The sequence below is a fragment of the Giraffa tippelskirchi genome, chromosome 6, assembly GCF_054371585.1.
Source record: "Giraffa tippelskirchi isolate mGirTip1 chromosome 6, T2T-mGirTip1v1.2.pri, whole genome shotgun sequence".
NCBI classification, from domain to species: domain Eukaryota; kingdom Metazoa; phylum Chordata; class Mammalia; order Artiodactyla; family Giraffidae; genus Giraffa; species Giraffa tippelskirchi.
The window spans coordinates 4,144,879-4,159,678 of record NC_137280.1 but is presented as its reverse complement, the minus strand read 5'-3'; the positions used below and the strand labels follow the sequence as shown (position 1 = coordinate 4,159,678).

General features: G+C 38.9%; 1 protein-coding gene across 21 annotated transcripts in view; it reads right to left on the bottom strand.

Annotated features, from left to right (window-relative positions):
* Positions 1–14,800, bottom strand: part of RALYL (RALY RNA binding protein like) — a 548,770-nt gene that overhangs the window by 41,201 nt on the left and 492,769 nt on the right. For 6 of the 21 annotated variants that reach the window (XM_081496761.1, XM_081496755.1, XM_081496759.1 and 3 more), the window contains one exon: positions 12,712–12,966. The exons of the other annotated variants lie outside the window; for them this stretch is intronic. In XM_081496761.1, coding sequence (XP_081352887.1) covers positions 12,938–12,966 — 29 coding nt within the window. In that variant the 3' untranslated portion in view covers positions 12,712–12,937. Of the gene's footprint in view, positions 1–12,711; positions 12,967–14,800 lie in introns of those variants that run through there. 21 annotated transcript variants of the gene reach the window in all.

Genomic DNA, 14,800 nt, shown 5'->3' with positions numbered 1-14,800 from the left:
TAAATAATGTTCCCAACTTTACAACTTTTCCCAGTGCCAAACTTTCTTATTTTAAATCATTGTGTTTATTCTTTTGTTGTCATACATAAATGGGCTTCGGGTTGAAATTCACATTCTATTGGAAATTCATTTGATCTGGCATGTCTATTTCTTCTCTAATAATTTCGGAAATATTTGTTCTTTAAAAATTACCACTTTTTGATGTTGAAAGTTCATATATATATATATATATATATATATATTCCACACCCCCCACCCCCGGAAAATCTCTGGTTACAGAATCTATGCAGGACCAGATTTTGGAGCTGTGTAGTTCTCATCTGGCTTTGCATAACAATATGATTCAGTTATCTTTGGAATCCAAGCTGACTTTCCTGATCTTCTTAGCTGAATACAATCCCTTCTCCTTTGATTAACCAAAGCTTCGATCAAATAGTTCTCTTGTTGTCCTCTCCTTTTCTCATTAGTGTTTAAGCTTCCTTGAAACTTGAGCTATTGCTTCAAAAGGTCATTGTCACACTCTAAGCAGGTAATAAAGATATCGATCTTTTGTAAAGTGAAAAATGCAATACAAGCCAGCTATCAGGAAATAGTTTGATGTGCTCTATATCCTCACTGAATGCCTCCTACACAGAGGAGAGAAGGAATTAGGGAGAAGATAGGATTTGAGATCCACACTTTTGCTAATTACTAGTTCTAGTAACTGTAACTTTCTTTTCTGAAAGATGAGCATAAAAATAACATCTTTCAGAGGGCTTCAGTGTACTCAAATGAGGAAAAGAAGTGAATATGTTTTTAAATAAAGGCCACACAAACATGTTAGGAGAAGGCAGTGGCACCCCACTCCAGTGCTCTTGCCTGGAGAGTCCCATGGACGGAGGAGCCTGGTGGGCTACAGTCCGTGGGGTCGCTGGGAGTCGGACACGACTGGGCGACTTCACTTTCACTTTTCCCTTTCATGCACTGGAGAAGGAAATGGCAACCCACTCCAGTGTTCTTGCCTGGAGAATCCCAGGGACGTTGGAGCCTGGTGGGCTGCCGTCTATGGGGTCGCGCAGGGTCGGACACGACTGGAGTGACTTGGCAGCACACAAACATGTTACCTTAAATGGTTCCAAATAATTATTGAGTTGAATCTGTATTGATTGCTTAATGGCTATAGGTAAATTGTCCATGGCAAAATAATTCATCAATACTGATCATTAAGAAGTATATATTACAAAGACAATTTTGGCTTTGACATGGTCCCTTAATTTCTGTTTAGACAGACAATGTTTTAAGTTACTCTGTTTTGTGTATTAATATGCAACATACCTGTAACGCTTCTGGTGACCTGTTTCAAAAGCAGTTGTCCATTAATATAGCTTATTGCAAAAAACCCTATAACATCCTCATTCATCCACTCACTAATTTGAAAGCTAAATGAATGGGAGATATTATCTGAGTTGAGAAAAAAAGCTTAATTGATTCATAGGAGTTTAACAGAAATATAATCAATATGTGCTTTAGTAATGTGGTCATCACAAATTTTTGTCATTATCACTAGAAAATGTTATAATCACTAAATGGTGATAGGTTTCATGAAAAAAGCACACACGAAAGCTTATCTTGTTTATTAAACTGTTGGTTCACAATAAGCAGTTTTGATCCAGTTACTATATTGCTGAAATAGAAAGAAAGCAACTTGTTTTATTTGAATAATTACCTAATTTTACTTCCACTAGAAATGAGTAGCTTAGTGGTAATTGTTAGTTTTTTAGTTTATTCTTAATGTCATAGCAGTCTCTTTATCTGCATTTCTTTTCCTACTTATCATTTTTACCTTTTATTGTATGTGTGTGCATGCACATGTACATTTATATCTCTACTATGAAGTTTCTTTGGGTCAGAAACATTTTTATAGATTTTTGTAACTCAGAGCCTTCTGTGCAAATTAAATATTTGTTGAATATATTCCTGGATTTTTATGGAACTAAAAAAATGAGAATAAATGTTTGTGTGTCAAATTCTTTTCACAGAGTCAAAGCGATTTTTGAATTTGGCACCATGGTAGCAAAAATATAAATTCAGCAAGAAACTAAAAGAAACCTCCTTGCCACATTCTACACAACAGCCCCACTAAGGCAAAGGCAACTGTGGAGTGTGAGAGAGTCTCAGAGAAAAGTTGTTCATGGTTATACTGACAGGTCTTGAGGAGAAAAATAAACTGTCAAGTCTTCAGGTGTAGTCGGGAGGCCGGTTGCCTTCGAACACTGGTGTCTGGGAGTCTTCACTGACTTTTCAAGTCAGAGTAAGTGTGACCACAACATTTCTTTTGGGAGAAAAGTGAGTTAGTTTTAGATTTTTTTAAAAGAATATGTCAGGAGCCAAAAAGTTAGCAGCTTGTGTCTAAAAGATATCTTTAATATTATATAAATTATGAATTCCAACAGAAAAAAAAAGAGTTTATTTTGGCTGGAAGTTAGTGAGTTCTAGGGCTTCCCTGGTGGCTCAGATGCTAAAGCGTCTGCCTACAATGCAGGAGATCCAGGTTCAATCCCTGGGTTGGGAAGATCCCCTGGAGAAGGAAATGACAACCCACTCCAGTGTTCTTGCCTGGAAAATCCCATGGACAGAGGAGCCAAGTCCATGGAGTCACAAAAGTCGGACACGACTGAGCAACTTCACTTTCACTTTAGTGGGTGCTTACAAAGTGCTGACTATGGGACATTCATTACTCTTAGACATTGAGACATCCTGAAGGGCAGGCTTGTCTCATTTTCCAGAGGGAGAAAATGAGGCATTCAGATGTTTGGTGAGTGGCCACAATGAGCTGGAATTCCCATCGAAGGTTTTCTGACTCCATAGCCTGGGTCATTCTCTAACATATCTCAAGGAAAAGGCCTAATTTAACACACTGGGTGAGTGCTGAATCAGAAACCAGACAGTTTTTTTTAGGCTTAAATTTTTTAAATTTTAAAATCTTTTATTGAAGTATAATCGGTTTACAATACTGTTAATTACTGCTGTACAGCAAAGTGATTCAGTTACACTCATATACACACACAAATGTGTGTATATACACTTCTATTCTTTTTAAAAAGCATTCTTTTCTATTATGGTTTATCACAGGCCAGCAAATGTAGCGCCCGGGGCTACAGGGACTGCTTCTACAGTGAGGCAGAGCCTGTTTCTTCCTTCTATATAGAAGCTGACATCTGCTAACCCCACCTCCCCGGTCCCCCTCCCTGGGCCCGGCGCCATCGTCGGCAAGCACAAGTGTGCTCCCTATGTCTAGGTCTGAGTCTGTTTCACAGACAGCTTCCTTTGGGTCATATTTTAGATTCCACATATAAGTGATATCATATGTTGTTATCTTTCTTTTTCTGACTTACTTCACTTAATACGATAATCTCTAGTTGCATCCATGTTGCTGCAAATGGCGTTATTTTGTTGTTTTTGCAGCTGAGTAGTATTCCTGTGTGTATATATATATATATATATATATACACCATCTTTTTTATCCATTCATCTGTCCATGGACATGCAAACTGTTTCCATATCTTGGCTACTGTGCACAATGTGGCTATAAACATAAGGGCGCGTGTATCTTTTTGAATTATAGTTTTGTCCAGATATATGCCTAAGAATGGGATTGCTGGCTCATGTGTAAATTCCATTTTTAGTTTTCTGAGGAAGATCTATACTGTTTTCCACAGTGGCTGAACCAACTCATATTCCTACCGACAGTGTAGGAGGGAGGAACCAGATAATTTTAAATTCAAGAATGAAGAAGTCTGCTTAGGGATACATGTTCAAACTAAACAACAGCTATCAAAGGAAAAGACGTGCAAGTGACAGGTAAACACTTCTGTTTAAGGAAAAATGCCTCAGGCTCTAAAAAGCCCTAAAAGAAAAGAATTTGATACTAAATTTCAATCCTCATACTCATACTTTTTCTGTACATCTCATTTCTATTTCAACACATATATATGATCTAGAAAACAAGTTAGAATTGTTGGGATTTATGTTCGAAGCATTTTTATTAAATTCAGTTTGCTGTAGAGCTATTATCATTAATATAACTCTGAAAATTGGTTGAGTTGGCAATTAAGTTTTTTGAAATGCTGGCTTAATTGCTAGCTAATTGCTAGCTGAATTGTACTTAGCAGATGGTTGGAAAGGATGTTGACATAAAACAGTCACATTACTCATCAGAGTCAGCTAGTATCCTGAAACCACTGTTTTTGCATTGGAGTATAAACTATATCTTTTAAAAATTCTGCAACACCTGTATATAATATGAATTTAACTCAATTATTCCAGTAAATGTCAATTAGAAAGATGTATGTTTTATGACCCGCATTACTAACGATGACATAAATGAGCATCAGGGAAGTTATTCAAGAGGAATGCTCTTAGATTAAAATATTAGTTACATCAGTACATTCTGGGACAAGATGACCTCAAAGGGTTCACGAGACGGCAGAGGTGACCACAAATTCAAAAAATCATTAAAAAATTACCGAGATACTGTGTTTATTTAAATCCCACCAATTTTAAGGAACAGATATTATTTTATACATTTTATAAGGACCTTTCCAAATTCTGTGCAGCTAGTAAGTCCTGGAACTAAGTTTCTTGTAGGGTGTGAGCCCAGCTCTGTTTAATTTCCAAGGCCGGGCCCTTGGGTGTGTTAGCAGCATGAGTCTATGTGTCCCGTGGAAGACGAATTAGGGAGGAAACAAACTGGAACTGGAGAGAACAGCTAAAAGTTCTTAAAAAAAATAAGAAGAGGGCAACGGAGCACGTGAGCGGGCTCGGGTATTAGCAGCACCATCGGAAAAAAGGACAGACACCGCACAGACTTAACAGGAGCAGAAGACATGAAGTAGAGGTGGTAGAAATGCACAGAGGAAATATACAAAACAGATCTTCATACCCAGATAACCATGATAGTGCGATCACTCACCCAGAGCCAGACATCCTGGAATGTGAAGTCAGATGGGCCATAGGAAGCATCACTATGAACAAAGCTAGTGGAGGTGATGGAGCTCAGTTATTTCTAACCCTAAAAGGTGATGCTGTGAAAGTGCTGCACTCAATATGTCAGCAAATTTGGAAAACTCAGCAGTGGCCACAGGACTGGAAAAGGTCAGTTTTCATTTCCAATCCCAAAGAAAGGCAATGCCAAAGAATGTTCAAACTACCTCACAATTGCACTGTTTTCACATGCTAGCAAAGGAATGCTCAAAATTCTCCAAGCAAGGCTTCAGCAATACATGAACCATGAACTTCCAGATGTTCAAGCTGGCTTTAGAAAAGGCAGAGGAACCAGAGATCAAATTGCCAACATTCACTGGATCATAGAAAAAGCAAGAGAATTCCAGAAAAAATTCCCGGGGAAACAATAGAAACACTGACAGACTTAATTTTCTTGGGCTCCAAAATCATTGCAGATGGTGACTGCAGCCATGAAATTAAAAGATGTTTGCTCCTTGGAAGAAAAACTATGACCGGCATAGGCAGCATATTAAAAAGCAGAGACATTACTTTGCAAACAAAGGTTTGTATAGTCAAAGCTATGGTTTTTCCAGTAGTTATGTATGTATGTGAGAGTTGGACTATAAAGAAAGCTGAGTGCTGAAGAATTGATGCTTTTGAACTGTGGTGTTGGAGAAGACTCTTGAGAGTCCCCTGGACTGCAAGGAGATCCAACCAGTCTATCCTAAAGGAAATCAGCCCTGAATATTCATTGAAAGGACTAATGCTGAAGTTGAAACTCTAATACTTTGGCCAACTGATGTGAAGAGCCGACTCATTAGAAAAGACCCTGATGCTGGGAAAGATTAAAGGCAGGAGGAGAAGGGGACGACAGAGGATGAGATGGCTGGATGGCATCACTGGCTCAATAGACAAGAGTTTGAGCCAACTCCGGGAGATGGTGAAGGACAGGGAAGCCTGGCGTGCTGCAGTCCATGGGGTCGCAGAGAGTCAGACACGACTCTCTGAGCGAGTGAACAACAATCAGAAATAGAAGGTGTTGAGGAAAAAGATGCCAGAGGTCAGAGTTTGCAACACTAGCTACAGTAGAGTGAGAAGATGATGGTTGACAGGATTTATTACGTGCTGATGTGACAGAAGTTGGACATGGAAAGACGTGTGTATTTAGAGGAGAAAGAGGTCAGTTCTGAAAGGCTATGACTGCGCTGCTACAAAGAAAACCTTCATGTTACCCTCGGCCTGACTGCCTTTTGACAGCCTTCATTCTGACCGCGGTCCTGACTTCCTTTTTCTTGGAGTGTTTACTTTAGAATCCTTGCAACTGTGGATTCTTTCTGTGCTTCTTTGAGGTGTCCATCTTTTTACAAATCTGGCATGTCTTCTCAAGACCTGGAGGCCCTCCCTTTGAAATGTAATCATCAGAAAAAGATGAGACGACTCCTGTCTCCTGGTCTCCGTGGGCCTGCAGGAGCCTAACTTCCATAGACTCAGTCAGCAAACACAGATGGCCTCATCATATTGATCAACCTCCCTACTAATAGCCTCCAATACATTTTCATCATCTCACTCCTGCATTTAAAAACCCTCCTACCTTTTGTTTTAGTAGAGTTGAATTCAATTTCCATTCCCCATTGCAATAGTCTTTTTTTTTTTTTAATTGCAACAGTTTTGACCCCGACTACAGCAGTCTTGAGTGAAGTCTTCCTTGTCATTTTTAACAAGTGTCCAGTGACACTTATCTGATGGATGTCACAGGATCTCTCCAAGAAGTAGTTGGAAAAGTTCTGATCCATTTGCTAAAGACAACTCAATCTCATCCCCTGCATCCTATAAATTGGGCTTCTTGAAAACAATTTTTGTAGTTAAATATTTCCACAAGATTTGTTAAGAAAAATAGCAAGTCCCACTTGCTTCACCATTCTCAGCTCTTTAAGGGCTTTACATTTGCATAGCTGATCTGTTAAAAACTTGGCTTTGTTTCCCAAACAGCATGTTTCTATTGCTACTTCTTGATTAGTTTTATTCATTGTCTATTGACATTACCCTTGGGAGACTGGAGACTCAGTTCTCTGTCTACAAGTCCCCACTTCCCATCTCCTTAGAGAGCTATATTGTAAACTAGATTAGATCAATTTTCAGGTTTTACATAAATTTAACTATTTAAATGCTTTGGGAAGCTAAGCTGTTAGTATATAATGAGTATTTTTTTTCTTTCCCAAACAGTATTTTACTTTCTTTGGAGGTAAAAGAAACACCCATTTCCGTTGGGTGTTTGTGTGTTGTTAACTTAGTTCTCTACGTACTTCTACGCCTCTTTGACTTGTAGAAATGCTCACGCAAACTTACCTGCTCCTTAACCACATGTTTACCTCTCATCTCAATGAATTCTCTTCCCTACCTATTAGCCACTGGATCCATTTCATCTTCTTGAAAAAGTCTCTCCCAGAACTTCTGAACTGGTCTCTCTGGACTCAGTTCTTTCCAGGTCTCTTTCTTAACTCATATGCTAGAATCTTCCTCACCATCATCCTGAGGATTCCCTTTGCCTTCAGATTCCTTGCTTTGGGAAAGTTATGTTTTCCCTTTCAGACTTTAACTCTTTGTTTTGGGAATTAGGTATAGAACTATAGCCTGCAAATATTCTTCTCTCAGAATTTTTAGGGCATGTTTTCATTGCCTTCTAGCTTTTAGTGTGGCTGCTGAAAACCACATTGGCTTTCTGATTCCTATTTCTTTATATGACACATTTTCTGTCTCCTTTCCTTCATGTCTCTCTGGGAGCTTGTAGGATCTTATCTTCGGGCCCATCTTCTGAAATGTCACAGTTTCCTGCTTTGATGTGCATCAGTTACAGGCACCCAGGGGACCCTTTCAGTCTTGTTAATGATGTTCTTCAGTTTTGGTTAACTTTTTCCCCCCGAAAACCTTTTTTTGGATGATCCTTCTCCCTTTTCTTTCTGAAACCCTGTTTTTCAGATATTCATCCAGTAATTTCCATACCCTTCCCTTCCTATTTTCCACCTGTAGTTTCTTTTGTATTGTCTGGGAGAATTTCCTCAATTTCGTCTTTCAATTCTGTGTTATTTATTTGCGCTATCATATGTTAATTTCTAAAAGCACTTTTATCTGCCTTTTAAATACTGAGTTTTAATCTTGTGCTCTTATTTCATGAATGTAATATCTTCTCTTTGTCTCTGAGGGTATTCATCAGCGGTTCACTGTTTTATTTTGAAGTTTTATTCTTCCTGCACAATATGCTTCCTCCAGTTTTTTTAATTCTTTTTCTCTTCTTTTTTGGTATTTGCTTTTAATGTTCAATGCTTTCTGCCAAACTTGTCTGCTCATATTAATGGTATTAAAATATGAATGGACAGTTTTGTAAGAATAACGGGATCTTGTTTCTGCAGGGTGATATTGTTACCCATGCCAACGTCTTTAAATCTTTTTTCTTAAGCTGCTCATATTCCCAATTAAAACCTCTTCCAGTGGCCTACCAGTAGTCTGGCAGCCGAAGGGGAAAAGAATTCTTGGAATTTCTATAGTAACTGTGTAAACTTCTGCTTTTCTCCCTGTTAAAAACTGCCTTTAAATTTGTTAGTTGTCTCTTAGCTCTGAAATCTGTTGTTTTCACTTTCCTAGGGGAAACTTCTTAGGGCTTCTAGTAGACCAGGAAGAGCTGGGAATGGTGACATAGGAATCTGTTTCTTAACAGACTTTTAGCCATTTAGACCCTCTTTTCCATAGGAATATGATAGCTTTGATTCTGAGCCTTTCGGGAGTTCTGTGGTTAAAACTGGACTCATTTCTAGGATGTGTTAAGTCAGGCAGAGTTCTCCATCAGCTGTCCAGCTTCTAAAATTTTGTTCTCATTCTCTTTTATGTCTAAGAATTTTCAGTTTTAAAGCCTAGACATTATGTTAATGCAGGATCAGGAGGGAGCAGAGTTTAATTCATGTGTGCAGTTCAACATCTGTAACCAGACACAATACCAATCTAATCCAAAGTCTAAGTGATAGCAGTTAGGTATTCAGAACAGAACTAGTAGTCGCATTATAGGCTGCAGCAGATTATATCTGGAGCACCATTTTCCATTCTGAGTACCACAGTCTGTAGTTGATATACTATAGAAAGACCAGAGAAGAGGGATAACAGTGGTTCAAGGTGCAAAACTAAAGTACAGGAGAAATAGCTGAAAAAATCACTGACATTTATCCAGAGTCGACAAAGGTCCATCTAGTGAAAGCTATGGTTTTTCCAGTAGTCATGTATGGATGTGAGAGTTGGACCATAAAGAAAGCTGAGCACCGAAGAATTGATGCTTTTGAACTGTGGTGTTGGAGAAGACTCTTGAGGGTCCCTGGATGCCAAGGAGATCCAACCAGTCCATCCTAAAGGAAATCAGTCCTGAATATTCATTGGAAGGACTGATGTTGAAGCTGAAACTCCAATACCTTGGACAACTGATGCAAAAAGCTGACGAATTAGAAAAGACCCTGATGCTGGGAAAGACTGAAGGCAGGAGGAGAAGGGGACGACAGAGGATGAGATGGTTGGATGGCATCACTGACCTGATGGACATGAGTGTGAATAAGCTCCAGGGGTTGGTGATGGACAGGGAGGCCTGGCGCACTGCAGTCCATAGGGCCACAAAGAGTCAGACATGACTGAGCAATTGAACTAAACTAATCCAGAGAATAGAAGGCTTCAAAGATTCTTTGACTAAAATTTGAATGCAACTAAGTTGAGCATCTATGGCCATTTAGATTGACTTCCTATTCAGAAGTTTTGGAAGGGTTATAATACTACAACTCTTTTATGTATTTAATTGGCTATTATATACATAAGAAATTGACATTCAGCTTGGTTTCAAAGGGCATAAAAGGATACATGAACCAAATACAAACAAAGGCCATTTCAGCTCAGTGTAAGGAACACTGAGGCACAAATACGTGGTATTTGCTTGTAATATTCTAATTTTTGGACATTATTTTAAAAAAAATCTATATTTTTTACCAAATATATTCAGTTCAGTCCTCAGTCATGTTTGACTCTTTGTGACCCCGTGGACTATAGCATGTCAGGCCTCCCTGTCCATCACCAATCTCCAGAGCTCGCTCAAACTTGTATCCATCCATCTCATGGATGGTGATGCCATCCAACCATCTCATCCTCTGTCGTCCCCTTCTCCTCCTGCCCTCAGTCTTTCCCATCATCAGGGTCTTTTCAAATGAGTCAGGTCTTCACATCAGGTAGCCAAAGTATTGGAGTTTCAGCTTCAGCATCAGTCCTGCCAGTGAACACCCAGAACTGATTTCCTTTAGGATGGACTGGTTGGATCTCCTTGCAGTCCAAGGGACTCTCAAGAGTTTTCTCCAACACCACAGTTCAAAGGCATCAATTCTTTGGCGATTAGCTTTCTTTATACTTCAACTGTCACATCCATACATGATCACTGGAAAAACCATAGCCCCAACCAGACAGACCTTTTTCAGCAAAGTAATGTCTCTGCTTTGTAGTATACTGTCTAGATTGGTCATAGCTTTTCTTCCAAGGAGCAAGCATCTTTTAATTTCATGGCTGCACTCACCATCTGCAGTGATTTTGGAGCCCAAGAAAATTAAGTCTGTCACTGTTTTCATTGTTTCTCCGTTTGTCATGGAGTGATGGGACTGGATGCCATGGTCTTCATTTTTTGAATGCTGAGCCTTAAGCCAGCTTTTTCACTCTCCTGTTTCACTTTCATCAAGACTCTCTTTAGTTCCTCTTCACTTTATGCCATAAGGGTGGTGTCACCTGTGTATCTGAGGTTATTGATACTTGTCTCAGCAATCTTGATTCCAGCTTGTGCTTCATCCAGCCCAGCATTTCTCATGATGTACTCTGCATATAAGTTAAACAAGCAGGGTGACAATATACAGCCTTGACGTACTCCTTTTCCTATTTGGAACCAGTTTGTTGTTCCATGTCCAGGTCTAACTGTTGCTTTTTGACATGCATACTAATGTCTTAGAAAGCATTAGTCTGGTATTCCTATCTCTAAGAATTTTCCACAGTTTGTTGTGATCCACATAGTCAAACATTTTAGAGCAGTCAATGAAACAGAAATAGATGTTTTTCTGGAACTCTCTTGCTTTTTCGATGATCCAGCGGATGTTGGCAATTTGATCTCTGGTTCCTCTGCCTTTTCAAAAACCAGCTTGAACATCTGGAAGTTCACGGTTCACGTATTGCTGGAGCCTGGCTTGGAGAATTTTGAGCATGACTTAACTAGCGTGTGAGATGAGTGCAATTGTGCGGTAGTTTGAGCATTTTTTGGCATTGTCTTTCTTTGGGATTGGAATGAAAACTGACCTTTTCCAGTCCTGTGGCCACTGCTGAGCTTTCCAGATTTGCTGGCATATTAAGTGTAGCACTTTAACGGCATCATCTTTTAGGATTTGAAATAACTCAACTAGAATTCCATCGCCTCCACTAGCTTTGTTCGTAGTGATGCTTTCTAAGGCCCACTTGACTTCACATTCCAGGATGTCTGGCTCTAGGTGAGTGATCACACCATCATGGTTATCTGGGTCATGATGATCTTTTTTGTACAGTTCTTCTGTGTATTCTTGCCACCTCTTCTTAATATCTTCTGCTTCTGTCAGGTCCATACCATTTCTTCCTTTATTGAGCCCATCTTTGCACAAAATGTTCCCTTGGTATCTCTAATTTTCTTGAAGAGATCTCTAGTCTTTCCCATTCTATTGTTTTCTTCTATTTCTTTGCACTGATCACTGAGGAGGCTTTCTTATCTTTCCTTGCTATTCTTTGGAACTCTGCATTCAAATGGGTATATCTTTCCTTTTCTCCTTTGTCTTTAGCTTCTCTTCTTTTCTCAGCTATTTGTAAGGCCTCCTCAGACAACCATTTTGCCTTTTTGCATATACCAAACATATAGGCAGGATGAATTTATCCTATGGGACTGAAGTGTGACCTCTCTAGTGGACATTACTTTATTTTAAAAAATTCTATATTTTTATCAAACATATAGGCAGGATGAATTTATCCTGTAGGACTAAAGTGTGACCTCTCTAATGGTCAGGTCTACTGGGTAGGATAGGTTAGCTATTTTCTTGGAATTGTCCAAGTGAGTCTGACAGGTCACTCATGAGGCCTACCACTGAGAATAAAGTTGAATTAAAGAATGTCTAATTGCCTTTTCATATCAGAGAGTCTTTGCGGGAAATTTGATTTTTTAAAAGAGGTCACTGTCCATTGTATGATAACTTCTTTAGTTTTACTTCTCTCTCCTTTTAACTTTTATGGCCATTTTATATCACTGTGTAAACCACATATAAATTGTGCTCTTTGTATGTGTCAGTTTATGACTCTCTTTAAGAGGATCATCTAAGAAGGACAACAGGAGGCTAAACTGATATGTGTTATTTGTTGTTTATAATAATCCATAGTCACCATATTCCAAAGCAATGTTATTTGAATTATTCAAGTAGGAAAAAATAATACTTGCAGAGTGGATTCATATTAATCATGATTTAAAAGGTAGAACATATGTTTGAGGCCATAATCCCTTCCTCTAGTTTTCATTTGAGGGGCCTGAGACGTAGAGAAGTTAAATGACTTGCTAAATCATGCCTAGTGCATAGTACACAGTGTTTGAAGATTTAGAAAAGTTAGTGAAAACATGACCTTGTTCTGGGGAAGTTCACATCTTCAAAGGAAGAGACAGGATACAATGCAAACATCTATTAGCAGCAATTTAAAGCATAAAAAATCCAAAATGATGTCATTATAACTTCATTACAATTACTCCTGATAGCTTAGGATTTCATATAAAAAAGAAAAAAACGACCCTATGAAACTTGAACTCAGGACAAGTTCCATGCTGTGTGGCTTTATCCTGCTTGTAGCCCTCCATCTCTTTGCTGCCACTATCCTAAGCTGGAAATTTTCGTCATCAGATGGAATAAGTTGGCAATGAGAGGTCTATAAAAGAGCAATAGTGAAGAGTGAATGTTAACTACTGAATAACTGGCCTGCAACCAAATAAATAAAATGAGTATCCCCTTAAATTCAATAAGAAGCTATCGGGCACTTAAAAAGATTTAAAATATTTCTCTCCACTTTCTATCATGTAGTACAGACACCATACAACCCTGATTTCTTTTCATAAAGAAAATTTAGAAAGTGATCATCTTAACTCCATAAATATGAATATTGTTCAGGAGACAATTACTAAGAGAATGAAATTACAAATTAAATAATTCCATTTTCTTCCTAGTGTTCAAGTAAGAAAGACATAAATATCAAAGGCTTAAGCCTATCATTTTAAAGATAACTGCCTTGTGACTGGGAAGGTTTAAACACATACAAAAATAAGGTGACAGCCTTTCATGAAAAGAAAATGCAAGCTTTGAATTTTAGTGTCATGTTTATAGATGATCTTCTAAGAAGATATGTGGAAGGTATTTTTCATTGCAGGAAACTGGAAATTATAATATGATGGAATAAGGATCACATTTTTCTCTTTGAGGTGATTTATATTTAAATGAGTTCTCCATAATCCTTTAAACTGAAGTGCAAATTGGTTATCAAAGTCCTTCGCTGTAAGGGTTGTTTTACATAATAACGAATTTCACAGAAGTTCCTCAAAGGGAAACATTGATTTAGGCAACATCACAGGATATTTCAGTTCCGGCAACAGTTTAGATTAGTGCCACAGACAGCAGATAAAAAACTTTCTAAAATCTCAATTTCTCTATTAAGAAGTATAGGCAGCATATCTTTTCTCAATAGAAAATGTGACAGAAATTTTTAAGAAAAATGATCTTATTTTGTCTATTATTTATCATTTCTTCTTCACACTAACTTAATAAAAGTTAATGAGAATCTAGGCACATGGCTTATGATTTAAAAAACTGGTGTCATGAAAGTCGTAGGAAGTATTTGTTTGCCTATATATACTTACATTTCTATGGACACTAAATGGCTCCAATTATTAAGCAATTATTCTGGGCTAGTAAATAACTTACATATGCTACTTGACTCGCTTCTCACGATGTCAGCCATTATGTCCTCATGTGATCAACGGGAAAACTGAGGCTAAGCGGCGTGTGAGGACGTGAGCTGCAGCGCGCTGCTCTCATCATTAGGCTCTAACACCCCCTCAACCCTGGCTTCATTTCTGAGCCCCGCGTCACTGACCACGGGGTCGCCGTTAGTCCGCTGCCCAGTGACACAGTCACCAGACGGGCTGGTTCTCCTCCTGGGCGGTTACCCAGGGAGCCTCACTTCAGGGGGATCCTGAGCGGCACCGAGGCTGATACCTGAGAGAAGGCACCGCTTTCCCTCACCAGACCTGGCTTTGAGACCCAGGTCTATCTCGAACTATTTGTGTGGTTATGGAACAGTCAGTTTACCTCCTGAGCCTTCCTTTTCTCACCTGCAAAATGAGAAAGCTGGATTTGATGAGCGGTTTTCAAAATTGTCTTGCCTAATTTTCAAAAGTGAAGCTCTTTTAGCCAATGAAATCTTATGACGAATTTCAACGTATGAAATAGACACAGGTAGAGCCACACTGTTTGGAGAAAGGGCTGGGTTTGGAGGAGCCATCAGTTCCTCTGGCTCCGAGGTCTCCTTCCAGCCTGCAGCTCATTTTCAAGGAGCTTCTGAGACATCAAAGACCCAGCAGAATGCAAATTTCAATTTATGCACTAGCTCATCTCTCAGTTTATCCCAGTTCTGTTTAAAATGTATAATTTTAAAACTCTCGGTTGCCATATAACAGGGTGTTAGACTAGGGAACTCAAATTGGCACTCT